This window comes from Petaurus breviceps, unplaced genomic scaffold (assembly GCF_028583685.1).
Source record: "Petaurus breviceps papuanus isolate PSGF00001 unplaced genomic scaffold, PetGlider_PUasm1.0 688, whole genome shotgun sequence".
In the NCBI taxonomy this organism is placed as follows: Eukaryota; Metazoa; Chordata; class Mammalia; order Diprotodontia; family Petauridae; genus Petaurus; species Petaurus breviceps.
This window is the reverse complement of record NW_027186457.1, coordinates 13,654,405-13,679,076: the sequence shown is the minus strand read 5'-3', so window position 1 is coordinate 13,679,076 and position 24,672 is coordinate 13,654,405. Positions and strand designations below refer to the sequence as shown.

The 24,672-nt window shown below is 35.7% G+C and overlaps 1 protein-coding gene across 6 annotated transcripts in view; it reads right to left on the bottom strand.

Annotated features, from left to right (window-relative positions):
• Window positions 1-24,622, bottom strand: part of TRPC1 (transient receptor potential cation channel subfamily C member 1) — a 67,451-nt gene extending 42,829 nt beyond the window's left edge. For 2 of the 6 annotated variants that reach the window (XM_069104685.1, XM_069104687.1), the window contains exons 1-3: window positions 24,145-24,610; window positions 9,597-9,751; window positions 598-800 (exon numbers count right to left, since the gene is read on the bottom strand). In XM_069104685.1, coding sequence (XP_068960786.1) covers window positions 598-800; window positions 9,597-9,751; window positions 24,145-24,610 — 824 coding nt within the window. Of the gene's footprint in view, window positions 1-597; window positions 801-3,892; window positions 3,995-9,596; window positions 9,752-12,118; window positions 13,801-24,144 lie in introns of those variants that run through there. The other 4 variants (XM_069104684.1, XM_069104686.1, XM_069104688.1 and 1 more) reach the window with 4 other exon arrangements.
• Between the last annotated feature and the right edge of the window lie 50 nt (window positions 24,623-24,672).

Genomic DNA, 24,672 nt, shown 5'->3' with positions numbered 1-24,672 from the left:
CTATCCCGAAAATAAGCCCTCCCCTTACTGTGTAAGATTGCTCTAAAATAAGCCCTCCCCCGAAAATAAGCCCTATTGAGATTGCTACTATAGTGAAGGTGATCCCCTGCGCTACACGCTACATTACGGTACCCTCTGTATGCTCCGAGCTGCATCCAATCAGAGCTGCAGCAGTGAGCGCGTCATCCTGTTCTTCCCCAGTGATTTGCTTGCTGGCGCCATTGAGAGCATTGCCGCGGAGGAGAGCTGAGGCAGGACAACATATGCCCTCCCCTGAAAATAAGCCCTCTGGTGTTTTTCTTTCCAAAAAAATAATAATAAGACAGTGAAACACGGTAGTAACTGTGACATTGTTAGCACTCTCTGCTTCCTTTTCTGCCACTAGTTCCCTGCAGAAGTAAAAGGACTGCACAAAAATAACTTTTCTGATAAAAACAGGAGGAACCACAAAAAGAAACACTCAGGTAACTGATTTACTGACACACAGTATTATATATTACATATATATATATCTATATATGGCTATCAGGTATATAATATATATCTATTATGGCTATCAGGTACCTCATTAGTTAATTAGCACCTTAATTTTCTGACCTGGAATGTCTTAGACTGTCCTTCTTGTTTTTTGCAGAGCATAGTGTACATTCACAACCCACTGCATGCGGTTTGGGTAAAGACACATCCTGTTTTAAAAGCATTGTAAGAATTTCATAGTTGTTACGATGAGCAGCTAAAATGACTGGAGCAACATCCATAGTTGTTGAATACTCAGGGTTCTGAATTCGCTCCATTAGTTTCTGAAAGATATGTATATACATGTTACAGAAAGTTTTCCAAAGAGAGTCAAGTTGAGAAATATCTAGAAAAGAAGAAAAATATCTAGAAACCTAAAGGATATAATAAAGATAGTGAAAAATATTATCAACATCTCTTATAATCATATGATTTTTATGAAATTCAGTTAGTTGCTCATTATCATATAACTGAAGCCAAAAATTTAACTTTATTCTGAATGAAATATAATCATGCCAGCAAGAAATTTTCAAAATAGCAAAGAGTTTCATAATTAGGTTTTTAAGGCAAAAAAAGGAAATTTCTCAAAAAAGCACTATAAACAATGATTTTTAATACTTTCTATAATTTCATGGGAAAAACCCTGCAGTGTTGGAATCTTAATATAATAAAGCATATTCATAGAATTACATAAGAGCTGAAAGAATTCACAACAACCAAATCAATCATTTACGACTCAATCTCTTCATCTATAAAATTGGGAGGACTGGATCCAATGACCTTTAATATAACATTAAGCTTTTAGATGCTATGATTTTTACTTGTGAAATATGCTTATTAGCATACATACCAGTATTAGTGTTTAAGAATTGTAATACATTAGCATATAATAATCACAATCTATCATACTATTATTATGATAAATTTCTCATGAAATAATGTGAAGTACTTCCCATAAAACACTGCCCTGAACAACATCATTTTAATGACATTATTAATACATTATAACCAAACCCAAAAATAATGTCATCCTATCACTCATTTATAACAACAGTATTCTGAACCAACTATCATTCATAACATCTTTTTTGCTTGTTTTCTTTTTCTGAATTAAATTAACAGTAGGCAAGGTGTACTCATATTAAAAATCTTTTTCTACAAATTCTTTTTTCCTAGGAAAATGCTCTTTACAATTTTAGTGATATCAAAGCAAATTTAGAAGAAAAAAAAGAAATTGCATGAACAAATGAAATAACAAAAATGTGTAACATAAATGAATGGGAAAACCAAGATGTTTCTCCAGCTCTCTACTCCAAACCCAATCATGATGATACCACAAAACCCATATGGCAGGGTAGAAGAGGGGAAGGGTTAGCATAACTCTGCAGTTCACAATTCTCTACATATACGCCCTGTGGGCATCATTTGCTATCTTACTGTCATGGTTACACAAAAGCACAAATGCCAGTAGAGCACAGGTGCCTGGTAATAGCAAGAAGATGTAAAGGTTAGCAGCCAATAGGAGTGTAAGAGTTTAACAGAAGAGGTATATTTTCATGCAATGTCAGAATCCTGACAAAGCTCCCACTGGAACTTTTCCATTCGATTATTTTAAAGTAATACAGTTAGCTTCCATTATAAAATCAAAAAGTTACATGACAGGATATCTCTCTGTAATCTTACATTGGTTTGGTTTTCAGATCTTTACTGGTGACAACAGAAAGCACAGTACACTGTACACACTACAACACATCACAAAGCAACAGTTCTTATTTGGTATTTAAAATATGCTGTAAAACTGTTCTGGAGAATACTTTCACCAAAAAAAAAGTCCATCTACCTGAAAGCTCAAGTTTCTTACTTCATATTTTAAAACATGAATTATGTATAACCAGCATCTATACTTGAAAGCCGCTGTTCAAAAAGACAACTTTCACTAGAAGAATGGAAAATCAACAATCATTTCCTATCCAGGAGAATCAGAGGCTAGTTGATAAACAAATAAACAAAAGGACAAAATATCTTTGTACTAGTTCATACACAAGCAGATTAAGGATTTGAACACATTATGCTGAAACTGCGGTATCTCATCAGTTTTTTGACTTTTACTAAATGTTACCTAGAACTCAAAGCTGGAAAACAATTTTCAAATATAAGCTACATGGAAAGCTTTAATCATCAACTACGGAATTTTGTATCCATAGTGTTATTAGACATTTTAACAATGTTTGACAGCATCTACAGATTTTTAAAATCCATTCCTCATAGAATATATAGAACTTGAGCTGGGTCTTAAAAGAGGAGCTGTAATAAAAGCAGGGCAGTGCAAGCAGTTAAGATGAGGTAGAGAGGTGGCCTCTGAACACCTAAAGGCCTATCATGTGAAGGAGAGAATAGATTTCTTGGGAACTGCTCCAGAAAAGACAACCTGTGTCCGTGGATAGAAGTTCTTAGGGAGAAACAAGTCAATTCATTACTTAAGGAATAGCAGAATGGGGTGCCTCGAAAGCGATGAGCTTCCCATCACTAGAAGTTTCTGAAGAGCCAGGATGACTACTTTTCACAAATGCTGTAGAAGGGATTCTTTCAAATCGAAGATTCTATCATCCTGCTGGAAGTAATGGTGACACCAGAATAATACCTCCACTATGTCAGAGTAATAAGCAGGTCCCTGCAAGCAACAAGTGTGGAGCATAAAAACCATGGACAGAAGAAGAGGATCTAGAACCCAGGACTAAGAATATGAAACAGATTGCCAAATCAGGCTAAGAGCTAGGATAGGGGAGTCATAATAAAGGAAAAAAATAGCAGGAGGAAGTGGGTAGCACAGGCATTTCTAAGCCTATAGTAGGAGCTATCTTCCTTCACCTTTCTAAGCCCCATCACTTATAATTTCCACTTAAGCTAGAGATAGACCCTGTGGCAAGATTCATACTCATTACTTTTTCAAACTGTCCTTATTGTGAATAGAGATATTTCAGATATCAGAGGTGAGAGATCAGAGTTCTCAGATCATGCATGAAAAACTATCTGTAAATAAGCTGTATGATCAAGGATTTTTTTTTCACTGCTGACTGATACCATGAAACCAATAATTTTGGTATACATCCACAAAACTGAGGGATTCCTCCTCAGTCAAAAGATCAGCTCAGTCACTAAAAAGCCTCAAAGCACTAATGAACAACCTTGAAAGTACTTAAATAACACTAAGGGAGTTAATTCGCATGGTATGAGAATCCATTTATTTGAATAAGATTCTTCAAGACAAAAAAAGTTTTGAGGAGGAATAACTGGGTGTCCAAGGGCTTGGGAGCTATTCTATTGACTCAGTTCTGATTTTAAAAATCTAAATTAAAAGATATTTAAGAGTACTAACTACTATACTTGGTCTTGATGATCGTTTTGGTCGATGATTAAGTAGTATATCAACAGCTCCCACTACTTCAGAGTCGATAGCCACCAAAAGTGCATCTGTGGACTTTAAAAAAAAAAAAGGTTAAAATGAAATTAGAAAATATAAAAAAGGCAAACTATTCCTTAGTAGTTGCAGAACTACAACTAGTTTACTAATTTTTAAAAACTGTATTACATACAGCAATAAGGGATATAAAAAATGTAAGACTTTATCAATTGTACATTTGCTTGCCTTAGCTTATTTCAGAGGTCCACAACATGTTACTTATGTCTTTGCTTCAGTTCATGAGCTGATTAAGTAACTGATACTTGACTAATGGGGGCTATTCATTTTGAAATTGTGCTGATCCACACAATACTGAAAGTTGAAATTTTTTCAAGATCTTTACTTTGGATTTGGGGACCAAAAGAATCTTAAAAATCCAATTCTATTATAAAAGAAATTGCCAGGAACTATTATTGAACATAAAGTACTTTCTACTTAGTTTGATAAAAACAATCACTAATGCAGCCATGAGAATGGAAAAAATGGAAAATATGTTCTCACCAAGGCAAACATTCTCTATTCTTATTGATAAAATGTATGTACCTAAGTAAAGTGCTACCAGTCTGACAATACGAAGCATAAATTACAAAGATTAGATTTCTGGGATCATCAAAGACAGAAAAAGAAAGAAGAGAACTTGATAAATGCTGCTTCCCAACTTATTCTCTAATATGCCATTTAGTTTTACTTCAAACAAAAAGTGAGTAAGAAGTTTGTAAAGTCTGGGGGCCTTCCAATCACCTGAGGTTCATAGACATGACGATACAATGTTATGTAAATGAAAAGAATATAAGTGATAGGTTCAGGAGAAAACTTAAGCACAATAGTAGATTAGCCTAAAAAAAGTCCTGCTAATATATAATATCTTTATATTTCTTTTGAAAATATAATTTTTAAAAAGTTGTCCACTAGAATGGACAATTTAAAATCAATTACGATTCTTTCTCCTGAGACTAAGATGGGAATACATCTTTTATATGCTTATTATCATTCCATAAGCTTAGGAACACACCCACTAAATAAAATAAAGCACTCCTCCATTTCCCCTAAGAATTCAAAAGCAAGTAACTACCTGGGCTAACTGAGGCCTAGACAAACTGATCATTTCCTATCCTATAGAAAGAGTCAAAGTTGATCCACATAGCAAATTGAACCTGCTTAGATCCTTCCTACAAAAATCCCTGCTTGATACATCTGGTCTACTGTTGACAATCTTCACATTTCCCTCCTTTCCCCAAAACAAAAAACTTTATAAAGCAGAGATTTCATATTCAAGAAAGGAGCAAAATGGCACTGTTGCTGTTATTTTAGATCTAAGACTATGTTACACATGTTATCACACCATCATTCTGATGCTTTGCAAACACTGCTTCCTTTTCAACTTCAACAAATACTAATTTAACTAACCAATGAACACTGATCCAAATACAAATAAGAAAAATGAACAACTAAAATTACATCCCACTTAACTGGCAATCATACAACCACATTAACCTCAACTATTTGGAAGACAGCCATAAATAAAGAAAAGAAAATAATCAGTTTGTTGTTGTTTTTAAACAAAAAAGAAAATGGCTGTAAAAAATAAAACCTATGTATTTTATACCCCCAAAATGTGGATTAATATTCATTACTGATTGGAAACTGTGTGGCAAATTAAGTTCTGATTAAAATCAAGTCCTGACTGATACTGACAGATGGACAATGAACCAGAAGGAAAGATGGGAAGAAAGGCTGCTAGATGTTGACACAATGAGAAATGATAGTTAAGAGTGAAAAAAGATACATCAGAATGACAGCAGACTGAGGTCACTTAATGAATGGACCTCAATAACCCAAAAGGATAATGCTAAAATGCAATTGAGTAGGCCACAAAATAGAAATTACTGCATTAAATACAGCACAATAAATGACTGCATTTTATTTATTTATTTTTTGGGGGGGAGGGCAGTTGGGGTTAAGTAACTTGCCCAAGGTTACACGGCTAGTTTTTGTGTGTGGGTGTTAAGTTTGAGGCCAGAACTGAACTCTGGTCCTTCTGACTCCGGGGCTGGCATTTTAATGACTGCACCACCTAGCCACCCCAATGACTGCATTTTATAGTTCATAATTATGGACCTGATCCTTCAAAGTTGTTTCAAAATAAACTCATTTCTATTATGATGGAAATACAGGCCTAATCCAAAAGATATATTCTATTTAAGAAGAGAGACAAATGTATAATATATTTTAGAAAAGTTTCCATAAGATGGTAAATATAAAAAAGTTCAGATACTTAAGGGAATAAACTTCATTTCTATAGAAAATACACTAGTATCAAGTGTTAGATAAATGAAGCATTACTTTATTAACCACTTTGTAACAAGAGATATCTTCCTTCATGTAGTTATATCCTAACAGGCTATATAAAGATTAAAATATACAGATATATAACATTTTCCCACTAACTTTGTCTCCCACATTTCCCCATGTAGCAGTCTTTTTCTATCTGCTTTTGTGTACATGCTATTGAAACAACCAAAGCCATCCTCTCCAACTCAAACTACCTCTCCACCCATTCTTGCATTCTTTCCTACACAAATATTCTTACTTCAAAGTTCACTTCACTCTCCACCTCTGCTACTAATCCCATTTCTCTCTTCCTTTTCCCTAAAAGTCGCTTTTTCCCTAGAATTGTCTTCTTTCTCAAATTTCTCCCTCTTCATTTGTTCCTTTCTTCTACCTACCAACATGCCCAGGTTTCCTCTACCTTGAAAAAAGACTTTCCTTAACTCTCCTACATTCTCTACCTTACTCCCTAGTTATTCTCTCCTCCTTTTTACTGTCAAATTTCTCAAAGGAGTGATCTACACCTGCTACCTCCTTTTCCTCACTATCCACCCACACATTCCTTAACAATAATTAACACTTCTATAGCACTTTAAGGATTACAAAAGTACTTTATATACTACTTAATAAATACTGACTTCCCTCTATCAAAGTCAGTGGCTCTTTTCAGGTTCTCATTCTCCTTGTTCTCTTGACAACACTTGATAATGTGAACCACTTTTTGTTTCATGAAATTCTCCTCTTGGCATGGATGCTTGATTCTCTTCCTACCTTGATAACTTCTTTTTGCATTTTTTGCTGTTGTCTCCCTTGTTTGGTCTCCCAAACATGGATGTTCTCCCCCAGTGGAGTCCTTGGCCCTGAGTTCCCTACAATCTCTCCAATGAAGATCTCATTCACTTATTTCAGTTCCAAACATAACTTCTATGTACATGACCCCTACGTTTCTTATCTCCATCTCTGACCTCAGATCCAGTTCTGCAATCTCTGAATGCCTTGGATATCTCACTCTGGTATCCCTCTATTGTCCGAAACTCAAAATACCTAAAACCAAAGTTAACATTCCTCCTTAAAACTGGCCTCCTTCTCCTGTCTTTTTGATTTATATTAATAGTCCCATCATTGTCAAAGTCACCCAAGTTAAAAAATTCCAAGCAATCTTTGACTTCTCCCTCTCCCTCACTATCTATCTCTTCCCTTCCTCCCTCTGCCCCATATATTCATTCACCAACTCCTAGTGATTCTTGCTTCATAAAATCTATCACATCTATTCTTTCCTTTAAATTCATAATGCCAACATTATAGTTCAGGACCTTATTACTTTGTACTTCAATTACTAATCTATCTACAAAAATTCATCAGATTAATCTTCCTAACATATCATTCATTATTCATTACGTTCTCCTGCTCTTAAAGCATCAACAGTTCCTGGTGCTTGAAGGATAAAATTTCAAACTCCTTGGGTTGGTATTTAAGGTCTTCTAGAATTTGGCCCAAAATCATCTTTAAAGTAATATTTCCCACTACCTTCTAGTTCTAAACAGGTGGGTATATAAACTGTCTTACAAACACAACTTGTTTCTTCTCTCCACACATTAGTTCACCTCACTCCTCTCAACTTACCTTCAAGGTACAATATGATTCCCATTTCCTTCATGAAGCCCTTCTTAACTAAGCCAAACCATAATAATTTCTTCATCATTTAAAGTCCTGTTCATTTAATATTCACCAAATGTCCTCTTACATTTATATGCCTTACATCCCAAATCATGTCCCTTATACTAAGTTCCTTTAAAGCAAGAACTATGTCTTTTATTTCTTTTTAATATCCACTTATAATAGTACCTTGAATATCTGTCAACTGATTAGATGAGTAAGCTAAATAGTATAAATAAATACACATACACACATATATAGCACATATGTGTGTATATATACATATATAAACACATGTATAATATATACACAGATAAATGTAGTAAAATATAATTTTTTTCCAGGAAATATCTCACATGACTAAATTTTCCATATAACTGAATCTTATTCTTTAAAATTTTCTTTTATCTTAATCATTTTTACATAAACTTTTTCTGAAATCTATCCTATATTTTCTTGTCATCTTAAATTTGTTATTGTTCTTCAGTTTGACTCTGAGGTGACATATAATTTGCCCATAACCATGCAGCTAACATGTGTCAAAGGCAAAACCTGAACCTAAGTCTTCCCGAGTATGAAGTTAGTCTTTCATGCACTAAGCCAAGCAGCCTCTCATGTATGTATATATATGTATGTGTATGTATACACACATATGTATATGTAGACACACACCCCACATTTTATCATATACACACATATACATGCATGTATGTGTTTATGTACATATGCAGACATAGGTAGGTGTATAGGAGCTAACTTACATTTATAAATATTATATAGATAAGTACAGGTTATATATGTATAATTCCTAATCTTCAACTCTTTTCTAATCAAATATTTTGTACCATTATACATAAAGCTCAGAGATGAAATTATAATAAAATACTAAGACAGTTTTCATAAATGTAAAACAATTACTTTTATCATCATACCACCTAATATCTTCATGCACACACCTGCAGACAAATAATTCATCCAAAGCATTAAGTCTCATTTAAACCTAACTAAAAAAGAGAAAACCAATAGATATTAAGTTATTTTGGACCTCTAGTTGAATTCTTCTAGTTCTTGGCAAATATATATTCTCATCCCTGTCCTTCTACCTGAGCTGATCTGCAGATAAACAGAAAAGATCAAATTTTCCAGGAAATGATCATTTACCTTAATCTGTGACCAAACAGATAAGATTTCAGGCAAAAGAAAAGAAAAGAAAGTTTGATAAAAGTTAACATGAGAAAAAATGGTCAAAATGGAAACAGTTTCATAAGACAGTGATAAAATTTGCTATTACAACACTAAAATTGTCTTGGAATACAGAAAACGTTGTTCTCCTAATTCTAGAGAAACATTTTATTATTCTTGGGAAGAAATATACTATACTACTAAGCACCCTTGTAAAAACACAAAAAATAAAACGAGTCCTTCAGCATGTCAGTCATGGTACTATGACCACATTATATGGAATACAACTGAGAAAAACTAAAGGAGTAGAGAAATGAAGCATAATATATGCAGTTCCCATGGGAAAATGCGTTTTATGACTTATAAAAATGAATCCGAATCCAAAAGGAAGGAAAACTAGAAAACCTAAATACCTGAGTTATCTGTTATCAAATAAAATTATTTAGCCTTTTACCTGACAACCGTAGTCCAAAAGAAGCTGTAGAATATCCAAGTTTTCATTTTCAATTGTTATGGTAACAGCATTCCTCCCAAGCACATCTACGCAATTTATGTTCATATCACCTGCACTGTTTTCCTCCAAGAGCTTTTTAACCATATAATAGTCACCTAAACAACCAATATACAAACATGATTTAATATCTATGGTACATTAAACAGTGAAAGGCTGTAAAAATAAATGGAGTTAATTATTTTACTTATTTAATATACTAAAAAGCAAATTCACTTTATTTTTTATTCAAGAAAACCTTATTAGAAATGTACAAAGAAATATCTGAGTATTTCCTTGCTCAGAATAAATTACCATCTCATTTAAGAAAACAAACTCTATTGATGCAGAATAAACAAAACATAAAAACCAAAAAACTGAAAAGGCCAATTTCATTAAGTATAATATATTCATAATACAGACGAGAATTTAAAATGACTTTGGAAAGTTGAACTGCATTATTGTTACTGTATGAAGAATTTAATGCAGTATGACCAAAAGCACACATATACAGATAAGAAAAGTAAGATAAGGGGTCCATAAGAAGAGAAGTAAGTGAAAAGTGCAAGAAAATTTATATAAAATATCAAGAGAAAATATAGTTTTGAAAAACAAGGGGAAAGAGTTAAAAAGTCCAAGGTAAAGAGGTCATCTTTCAAAACTGTTATCATAGGTCAAAAAAAGCTCAGGAAGCACTCAATGGCATAAACATAGTTAGTGGTTGTGCTAAAACCCAGTTTTTGAACTAAGCAAATGTTACTAATGACTAAGGGAAATATATAGTAGTTAGGATACAGGATGATGAGTGTTAATACCTCAAAAGGTCATCTAAGCCAACAAGGAGATAAATCTGACATAATCTGTCAAGAAAAATACAAACTCAGGATTGAAGAAAAAACTTAAAGCTATTCCTATTATATAGTTAACATTAACAAAAACAATCAAATGAACATGTAAATCAAGGGGTGACAGCTTAACCAATCTATTATTAACCTTTAATGAGATGGAATTAAATGAATTAAAAAATAAGCTTTCAAAGTAATTTTGCTGTATCTTCTTCCCAAGCTTGTCTTGGAATTCCATCATCTTTAGTTTTCTTGTCATTTTTACTTACTTTAAATATATATATGAAATATATATATAGTCAGTGTATATGAGATTCTGATATTGCTAATTTCACCCTAAAATACCTCATAAAGGTTTTTTTCATATTTCCTTGACATGTTTCATATTTATCTATAGCACAAAAATATTCAATTACATTAATATAGCATAATTTATAATCAGTGGTATGCTGGTAAATGTTTAACAATTAGCTCTCCAAAAAGGCACAAAAGATTTTAAAGTTTAATCTGTATTGTTAATATTTTCTTCATCACTGTATTAAGTCTAGGCAATCAACAAACTAGGAAATCAAGCCTTGTTTTATGGCTTGCTGATTTCCATGGTGTAAATGCTCACACTTGAAAATTTAAAAATTGGCTCTTACAAACTCATAAGAGCTGATTCCATTAGCCATTCTCCATTTTAAATGGCTTCCAGTTTTTTTTTAAATTACAAATAAAACAGCTATGAATATGCTTTTAGAGACAATATATAGAGATCAAGTTTTCTCCTAATATTCTTGGGATAGAATCCTAGCAATACAGTTGATGGGTAGAAAGGCAAATCAGTTTTTGTTTACAACTACTTATTTTCGTCTCAACACCCACCAAAATATATGATAGTGCCCATTTCTCCCAACTCCACTAATATTGGATTTTATCTTTTAAAACACATTTTTGTCATTCTATAGAATAAAGTAGTATCTTAAGATTCTCAATTCACCATTCTATGATTAGTGAATTTGGGGCATCCTTTCACATATTTATTAATAATTTTCATTTCTTCTTTTATAAATTGCCTAGTCCTTTGAACTGCATTGGGAAATGTATTTTTAAATGTAGTTTTGTAGAGGTCAGCTCCTTTTAGATTCTGGGTACTGGATTTCTGTCCAATATGATTACTTCAAATGTTTCTCTTCAATCTTTCCTTTTTTTTAATAGAAATTTCTTTTAGATAAAAAGCATGACTATATTTACATCAGTTATTTCTGAGAAGACAAATTCTCCTCTTCTTCCAGGTCGAATTTGTCCCACTGACAATTATGCAAAAAATCCAGTAAGACCCCCAACTAAAAGTATGTAATATATTTTGTCCAAATAATGACCAAACTAGCAGTGCTTTGAGAACAGAGGTATGATTCATTATCTGTGTTATCCTTTCTCTTTCTCTCCAGTGGTTTTTTCAGTTACACAGAGTTAACTACCCTTTAGTGACATTTTCATTTATATTGTTGTAGCTCTTGTGTATATTATTCTTTTTACTTTATTTCACTTTTCATCAGGTTACATAAATTTTCACATGTTACTCTGAATTCTTCATTTTCATCATTTCATGGCCTACAATAATATTCCATCACATGTGGCTATGGAATAAATACCAACCTTCCATTGGCAAATCAGATTGTTCAAAGTTTTAAAGTAGACAACAACCTGTAGTGGTAACCACACTGGCATATCCAGGATGGCTGCTGGTATAGGTTCTTAGATCTGCTTTAGGAAGGAAAGATTCAAGGGATCAGCAGTCTTTTTTTAATTACATTCATTAGTTCAGGGGAAAAATCAGCACCCTGAACTTCAGAGAAAATCCAAACAAAAAATAATAGAGAAAATACAAGCAGAGAAATAGAGAAGCACCAACATGTTTTTTTTTTCCAAAGGGGGGGGGGGGGTGTGTGGTGGTTCCTTAATGGCTACCCAGAGTCTCATCTGATCAAATCACAAGAACACTCTTTCAAGAGTGAGCCCCAAAGCAAAATGCTAACATCAGAGTATATATACTCTTTTCTTTAGAGCCAGAGGGCATCACAACCCTCAGGACTCAGTGCCTAATTAGAAATTAACAAAAGGTGTAAAAGCTTTCCATCAACCAAGCCCTCCCCTAAGCAAGTTTCCCTTAATGGGCTCCAAGTGAGGTCTATTAATGGGTGGGGAAGATCTTATATCCCATTAACATTACACAACCTTGCTAAGAGACAGTTTCTGCAAAACTGGTAGGGAGAAACACATTTTCCCTTGCTTTAAGTCTAATGGAGGGCAATTTTTAAAAATGGAAGTACTTAAGACAATTTGGCTTCTATAATTAATTTACCATAGCTTTTTCAGTCATTCCCATTCCATTAAGAAATAGTTTTTTCTTTAGCAAAATCCTTTAATCTTTATAAAATCAAACCCATTTATTATGCTTCTGTTGATTTCTTTGAAGGCTAAAAATATCCCTAACTTCTATAATTAAGACAATATATTACTCCTTTTTATTTAGTATTTTATGAATTTTTTCATATTTAAATTGCTGATTTGTTTACAACTTTATTGTAGATGATACAAAGTATGCTTCCAAATACTTTTTTTCCCAAAGAGCTATCCAATTTTCCCATTTTTAAATGAACAATGATTCTAATCCCCAATGGAAAAATGTTCCCTGGTGCTCTCTTTCTTTACCATTTCTCCTTATTCTTAACAAATAGCTTTCTACCCCATGTGCATGTTATACTTTCAAATACTAGGTACTTTAAGCCCTCACCCACCACCTGCCATACCCAACAATGTTTTATGTTTTAGGCCTCTTTCTTCATGCTCCACTCTCCATCTCCAATCAATATGTTCTCACATAAACAGGAAAGTTTGGAAAAATTAATTTATACTTAGATGCTAATAATAGCAGCTTAGTGTGTTAGCATTCCAAGGAGTTATCTGAATTTTAACAAGGAACCAAGTTTTATTTCAAACCAAATAAATTAAACTCCAATGGAAATTCTTGTCGCATCAACAACAGGTTGAAATGAAAAGATTAGAGTCCTCAAACCCTGTAAGTCATACTACAAAGCTGGTTTGCTTACTCTACTTACATCTAATACTGTTGTTGAGCCCAGTGATCTAACATATAGATCCCCCAGCAAACAGTTAAGAAAATTACAAAACAAAACAAATTTCTGACTTCCCTAGAACTCACACATTACTTTCCAGGTACTTTTCTCTTTAGGGAGGGAAAAAAAGTGTCTGGTCTTTTTTTTCCCCCTCACATTTACTTCATTAGCTGGCTTAACTGCTTTTAAGCAAATTAGAAGGCTTAGAAAGCCTTAAAGAGAGGATCTGGTTTCTTAAGAGTACAATAAGGTCTTAAACTGACTATACTTAGCTGAAATGCCTCCCAAATAAACATATTAACTTTATACAAGGTTATAACAGACTTGTAAGGCATACACAGCCAGAGTTCATTTAATTTAACAATTCACCAAACATTTATAACCTCCACTGAAGGAGAACTCCAAAGTTTTATATTGGTCTGTAGGTGACCCTATATTCTCTAGGTTATGAAGGTAAATCAGAAGCTCTACAGAGCCCTGCTAGGCCAAAAAGGCTTCAAAAATATGGGACTAGAAATGAATTTTGTGTCTGTTATCTGAAAAATAGACTTCTAAATTGTGAAAAGTTCCTCTTCAGAAAGTTAATCGTCAAATTTGGGAACAGAAAACATGGGCCCAAATCCCAACTCTGCTACTTACTACAACCTGAACAACCTTGGCCATGTCAATCCCTTCTTTAAAACTGAGAAATGGGATGGCTAAGGGGTGCAGTAAATAAAGCACCAACCCTGGAGTCAGGAGGACCTGAGTTTGAATCCAACCTCACATACATAACACATACTAGCTGTGTGACTTTGGGCAAGTCACTTAATCCCATTTGCCCTGCCCTCCCCCTTCCAAAAATAAGGCAAAAAAAAAATTGAGAAATTTAAAGACTAGATTATCTCTAAAGTCCCTTCTAGCTACAAAACCTACTACCCTAAATATTTTGTGCATATCACAATACTAGACACCAAGGGAACTACTTCAACGAATAAATAATCTCATACTTTGGTTACTCAATTCCTACATACCTTTTCATCCTGCATGATCCTGAAGTTTATATAAATCCCCCAAAATGGGCTATCCAAAGTATGGAAGGCTTCTGATTTTTTTGTTTTTAAATATTTAATGAGTAGCAATGCAATATTTGGGTTGTCCCATTTATTATTGCTAACTTTTACTACATGGCCAGCCCCTCCCTTTCCTGCCACACAAAGAATTTCAGGCCATTTAGTCCAAAACATAGGTAATACCTTATACAAGGATCCATTATATAACCTTCCCAAGGAGTTTTGTAGTAGCAAGCCAACTGAGATTGTTAAAAGCACAGTTTCTAAATGTGATCCTGCCTGGTCCCCCCCCACCCCCCCATTCAGTTATGGAACCCGCCTGCCACCAATTAAGTATCCTTTTACTTGATACTGGCCTGGCAAACCTGGGTTTTTATCCTCACCTAATGCTGATACTCTGCAGATAATTCATCAAAGTATTTTCTGTGAACAAAGATGGAAATATGTACCTGACATATAATCTTGGCATGCGTGATTTTTACCTTCTGCGAAGAAGACACTTAGTTTGAAGCAAGCTTTTATACTGCATTTTGTTCTACCAAGTCAAATGCTTTTTAAAAAACTCAAACAACAGACTCAGTATGATCTTTTATGCACCACACTGCATCAGTTATATGACTGTGGAGATGACACATTTTGGGAAAGTATATGCAAAAGCCAGTCTGTTCCTTTTGCATGTTTTCATCAAGAATACCCTTGATATGTACATAAGGGATTTTGTAAGTTTATAGAAATAGCAGTGACATGGGCTGTTAGCTGCTGTAATTTGGATCATAGGATCATACATTTAGAAATGAAAAGGACCTTAGAGGAGGCCAGGTGAAGTTAAGTGATTTGCCAGAAATGATGGAGTGTCTTCAGGATGATTCAAAACAGGTCCTTCCTGACTCTTAAGTTCAGTTCTCTATTCACTATATTGTTGCTTTGCCTCTCAATCCTACCTGGCCCTACTGATAAAGTACCATCTATAATTTGTTCCATTACTTTAATGTAATCGTTTAATATCTATTTAGAAAAATCTATTATGTGTTCCATTTTGGCAATTTTCATTATTATTTTCAATTTATTTTAAACATCTTTTAATTTTTCTTTTGTTTCTCCAATGATTTCCTGTTCTAAAGTTTTGGGGGTTTTTTTTTGCTCTTTTAACTTTCTTAACAATGTTATTTCTTGCTTAAATGTCTTTTTGGTAGGCATCCCTTTTATGGCAACTCTTAAGATAACCAGTAGTTTCTGTTTCCATCTATTTTGCTGCTATATTAGCTGTTTCTCTACTCCACAATATTGAACTGTATTAGTTCTTTATTTTGGTCATTTTCTATTTTACTTTTTTGTAAGGGTGGTGATTTTATATAGAGGTTTGAGCAATTTTTAGTGTTTTCCACTGCTGTTTTCTTAGGGGTGATAATTTGACTCCCTTCTAACCTTTCATTCCACTACCTTGATAAAAAAAAAAAAAAACAACTGCTATCTTCAAAAATTTTCCCTCAGTAGTATCACCTTAAAACAAATTTCTTAAGGACTTGGGTCTGATGAAGATCAGACCAAATTCATACTCTTAAATGCCAAAGCCACTTTCTCATACTGAGTTCTGAGTTACCAGAGACCAAATGTGAAGATTTTATTGTTGTTGCCAGTGGGAACAGATTATGATTGAAATGTTGGTAGATTCATTCCATGCCCTATTTGCTGTACCCCTTTCTAGTTTCACCTACAAAACTGCCTGAGCTTCATACCAAGCTATCTGTAAGTGTTTCCCCTTATCACCTGCTTTTTATCATTTTGGTGATACTGTTTACAATCTTCCATACTGAACTTAATATTCTAAAGCTTTTTCTGTCATGGCTCTCCATCTAATGAGATGAAGTATTTCACGGCTAAGACAATTTCTGGGCTCTCAACTTCATCATTATGATGATTATTTTCCATCAGTTAGATTTCTCTGAGAAAGAGTTTGGATCAATATCTTCACTTTTGTGTTTCCTATTTTTTCAGCTGTCAATTTTCAAGTGTTGAGTTAGATCTATTGTAATAACAGCACATAGTATATGCTTCTCACATGTGTGCTTTTCTCCCAATGTAGCACTGATTTTAACTTTTTCTCTAACCAGCTGATGATCAGAATATATACTGACAGCTGATTCCAAAATAACTTGTGTTGGTAACTGTTCTGACAGTTTAAAAGGCAGGATAGGGGTAAGGGCTGGGCTTGTGCTTTCATTGATATAAAAGGAACTCTTGGGCAAGGAAACTTCCTCTACCAACAGGTCAGGACCTTTCCTGAAACTTAAGAGGCTTAGAGATTGCCTAGAGCACTGAAAGGTTGGGAGGGAGCCCAAAGGGACTTGGACATCAGGCTTCCTGGCATGAAGGCCAACTCCCTCTCTAATACTACTAAAAGATAGTTAAGTAAAAAGTTTTTACACAAACAAAACCAATTCTGTTAAAACTAGATCATAAGCAGGAAACTAGGTTAAAAAAAATCTTTACAGTAAGTTTCTCTGATACAGGTCTCATTTATAAATTTTGGAGGAAACTGAGTAAAATCTGTCATTCCCTAATCGATAAATGTACAAAGGATATGAACAGGCAATTTGCAGAGGAAGAAATCCAAGCTATTAATAGATATATGAAAAAATGCTCAAATCACCAATAATGAGAGAACTTTAAAATAACTCTGAGGTACACCTTACACCCATCGGATCGGCTAAGCTGACCAAAAAATAGGAAAATGACAAACGTTGGGTTACAGGAAAACAAATACTTAAATGCATGATGTGTAGAGCTGTAAACTGGTCCAAATCATTTTGGAAAGCAATTTGGAATTATGCCCCAAAAAACTATTAAACCACGCATACCCTTTGAACTAGCAATACCACTACCAGATTTATATCTCAAAAAGATTTTTTATAAAAGAGGAAAATGATCCTAAAGTACAAAAAAATTTATAGTAGCAAAGAACTGGAAACTGAAGGGATGCTCATCAAATGGTGAATGGTTGAGCAAATTATGTCATATGAATATGATTGAATATTTTGGAGTCATAAAAAAATGATGAGAGAGTTAAAAAAAACCACCAAGGAAGGCTTACTATATGAACTGATGTGAAGTGAGCAGAACTAGGAAAACAATTTTTACGATAAAAATATTGTAAAGATAACCAACTCTAAAACTTAGTAACTGATCAACATAATGACCAACCATAATTCCAAAAGATTTATAATGAAATATGCAATCCACCTCTGGAGAGAGAGCCAATGGACTCATAGTACACATTGAAGCATGTTTTCTTTTCTCATTTTTTAAGGGACATGGCTAATGTAAGAATTTGTTTTGTATAGCTATATATGTTTGTAATGGATTTTGTTTTTCTAGCCTTCTCAATGGATGGGGGAGGGGAAGAGAAAGAAAGAGAATTCAGAATTGAAAATTTTAAAAAATAAATTTTTTAAAAGATAGTCAAGCAGATTTTACGAAAGTATTCATGTTCTAGGCTTCTAGGTAATCAAGCCTTTGTCCTTTCATTTCTTGAATATGAATCATATTTTTTAACTTTATTTCTGATGTGTTCCCCTTTGCTTGCCTTCACAATTAAGTCACAGAGCAGCTTCATTTGGATCTTGTCAAATTCTTCATGGAAGCCAGGTGAGATGCTTGTCAGGCAAATAAGAGTCCAAATTTTGCCTCATATACTTATTTACTGTGTGACCCTGGGCAAGTCACTAAACCTCTGTCAGTAATAGTTTCTCAACCTATAAAATGGAGATAATAGTACCTGTATCACAGAGCTGTTGTGAAGATCAAATGAGATAAGTGTTATACAAACCTTAAAGATATATATGTTTATATCTGTGTATATATATATATACACATATATATATATATATATACAGGTATGGTATTATTAGTATGATTTTTACTTCTTCATCTGTAACAAATAATCACTGAATCTGAAAACTGGAAAGGACCTCAGGAACCATCGTCTAATCCATATACAGAAGGAGTCCCTACTATAATGTATCTGACAAGTGTTTATTGACCCATTACTTGAACAACTCCAAGGAGGGGGAAACACCCTCACACACACACATCTTTTGAGGTAGGCCATCCCACTCTAAACGGGACAGCTCTTATTGTTGGGGAAGTTTTTCTTAATGTCATCTAAATTGGCCTCCTTGAAACATCCAACCATTGTTCCTGGCCCAGTTCTCTCGAGCCAAACAGAATAAATCCAATTTATTACCCCCTTCCATCAGAGTCAGGGAGGCAGTACAACAGTGCGGACTGCTCTATATTTTAATCTGTTTCATTAGGTCAATGTCCTGATGTCCAACTTTCTTAGTAATGAGTCCCTATACGTTTAGTTGGACTGATCTTTGAAAAGCAGACAGTTTTGTCACTAGGTCCAAAGCTTTTTCATTTTCATTTTGGTAGAATCTATTAGAGCTTGTACTCTATCAGTATACCCTTTAAGAAATGGGGGAGAGAGAGTCCCCTCTTGTGCCACAATAAGGCACTATACAATACAATACCGACAGCAGCAAATCAGAGAAATAATTATGCAGTGATGGCCACTGTAGGGGGCCACTCTCTAGAATGATCCAGCCATATCTGTCAAACACTAGCCCAGGGTCATTAAATCAATAATCAAAAAGGGTTTACTATGTGTCTACTACATTCCAGGTACTGTGCTAAGCACTGAGAATACAAAGATAAAAATGAATCCAGTTCTGCCTGCAAGATGCTTACATTCCATTTAGGAAGACAAGCACATTAATAAGTATATGCAAAATATGTTCAAAATAAATACAAGATGATTTTGAAAGGGAGGGCACTAGGAGCTGGAGAGATCAGGAACAGCTTTATGTAGAATTTATTTACATAAAACATATACTTATCACCAACTATTTAGAAAAGAGCATTCTTTTACAGAAGTGGAAGATTTTTAAGCTATAAGAAAGCATAGAGATCATCTAGCACAGACCACTCATTTATCTATTCTCCTGCTTGATGTCTTTTTAACTGTTGCACATACAGTCATTAAATCAAGATTAACAACCCTCTATTACCATGTTGCCCACCTAAAATTCTGAAGTTGTTAAATTTTTCCACCACATTCTACCCTTTCGCTAAAATAAAATCACTCTGATCCTCAAAGCTGTTCTGTGCTTTTACTCAAAAAGCTCTAAAATCTCCTCTATAGGCTCTAAATCTCTATCTCAATTTGGAACTAAATCCCTATTTAAAGTAGTGCTCCTTGGCAGACTGTATTTAGGTGTCCCTGTATAAGATATACACACATTCTACTAATCAAAGTTTAGATCCCTGGCCTACATTCTGTGGTGAAGCATCATGGAAAGAAGGCTGCATTTCATAGACCAGGGTTTGAATCCTGACACTGCCACTTAGTGTGTATCCACTACCTTCTATGGACCACAATTACCTTATCTATAAAATGAAGAATATAATAATATTATAAAAATACAACAATAATAAAGCTATTCTCATTCTTCTCCGTTTTTTTTTAAACTTACATTTTAAACTTACATAAACTTACATACAGTTCTTCATTAACTTGGTTTTCTCCTCCCTACACTGGCATCAACTAACCAAAACGGTAGATAGGAGGATAAACCTGGGTAAAGAGGCATTTACCGCCCACTGCAACCAAGCAATTTTGTTTCAAGAGTTCTTACCAACAGGGAAAATTTATACAAAGAGGGTTTATTACAGAATGAAAAGATTCTTTAAAAAAACAACAATCCAATGCCCTGGACATATATTTACTTTGATAATATGAATATCTTGCTTATTTCTTCATCTTAACTGTTTAAATTTAATACAAACCAAAGTTCATTTTTTCAGAAAAATGTAGAAAACAAGTTAAACTCACCCTGAATGTGATTATATTAATTTTCCCTAAAAAAAAAAATGGTTTTGTATATTCTCTTCTCCTGCAAAAAGAAGTTTGTGGTTCATACTGATGAGAGAATTTATCCTAGAAGTGTTCACCTTTGCATTGGAAGCAGTAACTGTTTTACTTGATGTGGCCATTCAAATTATAGATATTTTGAGTAGATTTTCACAATTTTTATTTAGTGAGGGTCACAAAGAAAAAGTTTAACAATACTGACTTAGTACATACAAAGGAAAAATTGAATGGCTATATTTCAATCACATTTTAATGAAAATTTAGGTATTAAATTTAGGTATACAAAATATACCATTTCTCCCAATTAATCCCAAGGGACAACTTTGGGTTTGTTTTTTTTAATGCCTGAAATATAGAAAATCATCTTTATTATTTCAACTTTTCAAATTCAAACCTTTCAAATTCGAAATTTTTGTTTGTTTGTTTATTTTGAGGGCAATTGGGGTTTAAGTAACTTGCCCAAGGTTACAGGGCTAGTTTATTTGTGTTCAGTGTCTGAGGCCAGAACCAAACTCAGGTCCTCCTGACTCACTGCAGCCACCTAGCCACCCCTCAAATCCAAAATTTGTAAGTCAATATTTAAGAGGTCATATGTATTTGTATATTTTCTTCTAAAAGGTAAACAATCTTTAAAATGAGCTTATAAAAATGAAAAATTTAGTAAAAATACTTATCACCATTGTCTACATAAACATGTTAACTATAAAACTGTAACTTCTAAACATGCTGTTTTTCTTCAGTAAAGTGATATACCAGATCCTGAAGCAAATTATATATTTAAACCCAATTCAAAATGCACGTGTTAAAATTCACGGTATTTCACTCTAACCTACTACCAATGTTAAGGGAAAAAAATACTAAAAATTAATTTCCTGCTGTTAAAGGATATCCCTACAAAGGCCTTGTTTGGTCTTCTAGGACAAACAATAAAATAAAAGCAGGCTGCTTAATATCACCTGGGATGAGGGAAGAGTTATAAATTGACCAATTCTTCCTCTACCCCTGCCCAGCCTGCTTCTCATCTTCCTTACTCTCCTTAGTTTGAGAATAAAAGAGCTAAATGTAGAAGATGCCTAATTCTTTCTGGAACCAAAGTGCTTTAGGCCTCAAAGAAAAACCTAAAAAGAAAAGTCTAATAAAAAAAATAACCCTTCTAGATCCTTCATCATAAAACAGTGGTGGTCCTTGAAATAAATCTTTTATCCCAAACAACAATGAAGTGGCTGAAAGATGAAATGCTAGGAGATTAAAATTACAATAACTTGGGGCAGCTACGTGGTGCAGTGAATAGAGTACCAGCCCTGGAGTCAGGAGGACCTGAGTTCACATCTAGCCTCAGACACTTAACACAAAAACTAGCCCTGTGACCTTGGGCAAGTCACTTAACCCCAATTGCCCTGCCTTCCCCCTCCAAAAAGCTAATAATGATAATTACAATAACTTTTGCCACTTAACTTCGATTATTGGAGACCCAAACTGAAAAGCCCGAATAACTTTTCTCCACTTCGGAATGAAAAGTTAATCAGGGAAAAGCTACAGGAATAAATCTATTATATGCACATAACCAATTGCACGTGTATGAAAAAAACATTAACTGATGTGAATAAGTGTGGCTACGAGGGCAGCTTTCTACTCCCCTTGCATGTACTGAGTAATCTAGTGATGGTCCTGGAAAGGCAAAGGTTTTTAGTTTTAGCAGCTGCTGTAGGTTTTTGGTTTCAACTTTTTATTTTTCTTCCTCTCTAGTGTGACTCTCTGGACCATCCTTATTACCTCAGAGTCAGAGAATGCCTTGACAAGAAAGTCACTGACCTTCATCCTCTCAGTGTCTCAAGAAGAAAATTCAACCACAATGCTTGGCAGTAAGGTGATAGTCAAAAGGACCCCCATCCCGGTAGTGGCATCTACATCCAAGAACACACACAGAGCACACCATGGAAAGTGCTACCCAACAGCAGCTGCTAAATTTGCAGCTACACCCTCTCAGAACTGTTCTGGCAACTTTATTTCCACAGGAAGAAAAAATAGAATGCCACTTACTATGATCAAATTTTCACGTATATTGCAACCTCTACAATTAAAATTTTGGTTCTAATACTCAACCTAAGACCTGTTTCAGAACTTAAAACCTAGGATAATTTTAAGGAATTTACTAGTGTGAAGGAAGTGTGTGCTCTGAAAAATATGGTACTAAACTTGAGAACACAGCAAACCCTATACACCAGTGCTAATTCAAAAATGTAAAGTAATATCCCATAGTTCAAATATCGTAATCTTTGAGGGAAAAATGCATTTGATTATTCTTTGAATTTTTTTAGCTTAATCAAAGACTGTCCACAGCAGATACTGAACAAAGGCCATAAACAAGTAACGCACCTTTTAACACAAAGTATTTACCTGAGAAAAAATACCCTGCTAATAAAGATGCAATTATGTCAATATAGTCATTAATATATACCCATAGATAGTTCTAATAAGTCATGTAAATGAAATCGCATTTTACACTAAGTGGGAATGACTGCTATTAAAGAAATACATCATTCAATATTTGCAAAGCAAAGAATTCTTTCCTAATGACATAATAACTAATAATATATATTAGGGTAACTATTACGTATCAGTTTTGAAAGTCTGGATGTTTCTTTGCCAGATTCCTTAAAGTGTATCATGAATCTAGAAGAATTTACGTTTCTATTTATTTTTCTAATATATAAACAAAAAACCCACCCCACTTTGCAAATATTATACAATTTCCCACTCTTTTGATGACTTCCATCACTAGAAAAAAGGCTATAACAGATAAATCTACATTCCAGAAAAAAAATGCAGATGTAAACAATTATAAAATATACTTTTCCCAAAACGCCCCAATAAAATTCAATACACTAAGTTTACAGAATGATCTTTTTCTAATCTACGAGGCTGACAGGTGAAGTCACTGGTCCAGGAAGATTCCGATGGTTTGCCTTTCCACTGAACCCCTCTTACGCTTTTGTTCCATACTTGTTTCAGACACTGTCTTGCTGAACCCCAGAGTAAGAAGCCCTCCTAGGAGAGCAGCCTCAAGGAGCAGATTAAGAAATCAGTTTGGAAGAGGCTCCAGTTAGCTGGGCGCCCCTGCCCCGATCGCCGCCTCCCCTCCGCATCAGCCCGAAGGCTAAGGAGCGCTCGGCTGCAGGAGGAGGAGAAGCGAACCTTTCCTAACAGCCCAGGGTCGCTCGGGGGAAGCAGAAGGCTGAGCCAAGACCAGCACGGGGATTCCGGCTCTGCCACTTCGGTCCGGGACATCGCGCCCATCAGGGAGGGAGCCCGGTCCGGGAAGTGCGAGCCTACTCCCCAGGACACCCCCTTCCATCCGCGGGACCTCGCTAAGTGAGTGGCGGGACGGGGACTCCACGTGGGTCCCAAACTAGCCGAGGGGCTTCCGCCAGGGGCCCTGCCGGGCCCAGCCCTTCCCCCCCGGGGGCCGCGGGACGGGGGCGGGGTCCCGGGCAGGTGGGGAGCCCCGCGGCCCCGCCCCGGCCGGCCCGGGTCCGAGGCAGGGGCGGGGCCGGCTCTCACCCTTGTCGCAGGCCAGCAGGAAGAGCTTCTCGTCCAGCGTGGTGTCCTCCTTCACGTCCCGCACGTCCTTCAGCGCCAGGAGCTTGGTCGGGGAGGACGACGCCGAAGAGCCCGAGAGGTCCAAGCTCTGGTAGAGAGCCGCCATGATGGCGGCCCATGAAGGGGGGGACCCCGGGGGTGGGGAGGGGGACCGAGAGCGGGACGGGGACGAGGACGGGGAGGGGGACGGGGACGGAGGGGGGGCTTCCTCCGGCCCCGGCCCCGACGCCCACTCCGCCCCGTGGCTGGAGAGAAGCTGCGAGGCTTCCACGGTCCCCTCGTGGCGCGACCGCTCCGGAGCCACCGGCGTCAACGCACGAGCCGCGAGAGCTCCGCTGACAGGCGACCGTCCCCCACACCCGCCCGCCGGGGATGGGAAGGCGCATGCGCGGGCCGGGGCCGGGCGCCCCTCCCTCCCCATCCCCATCTCCAGCCCCATCCCCACCCTCTGGGACGGCCAGAGGGAGCGCGGCTCGAGGGACTCGGCGG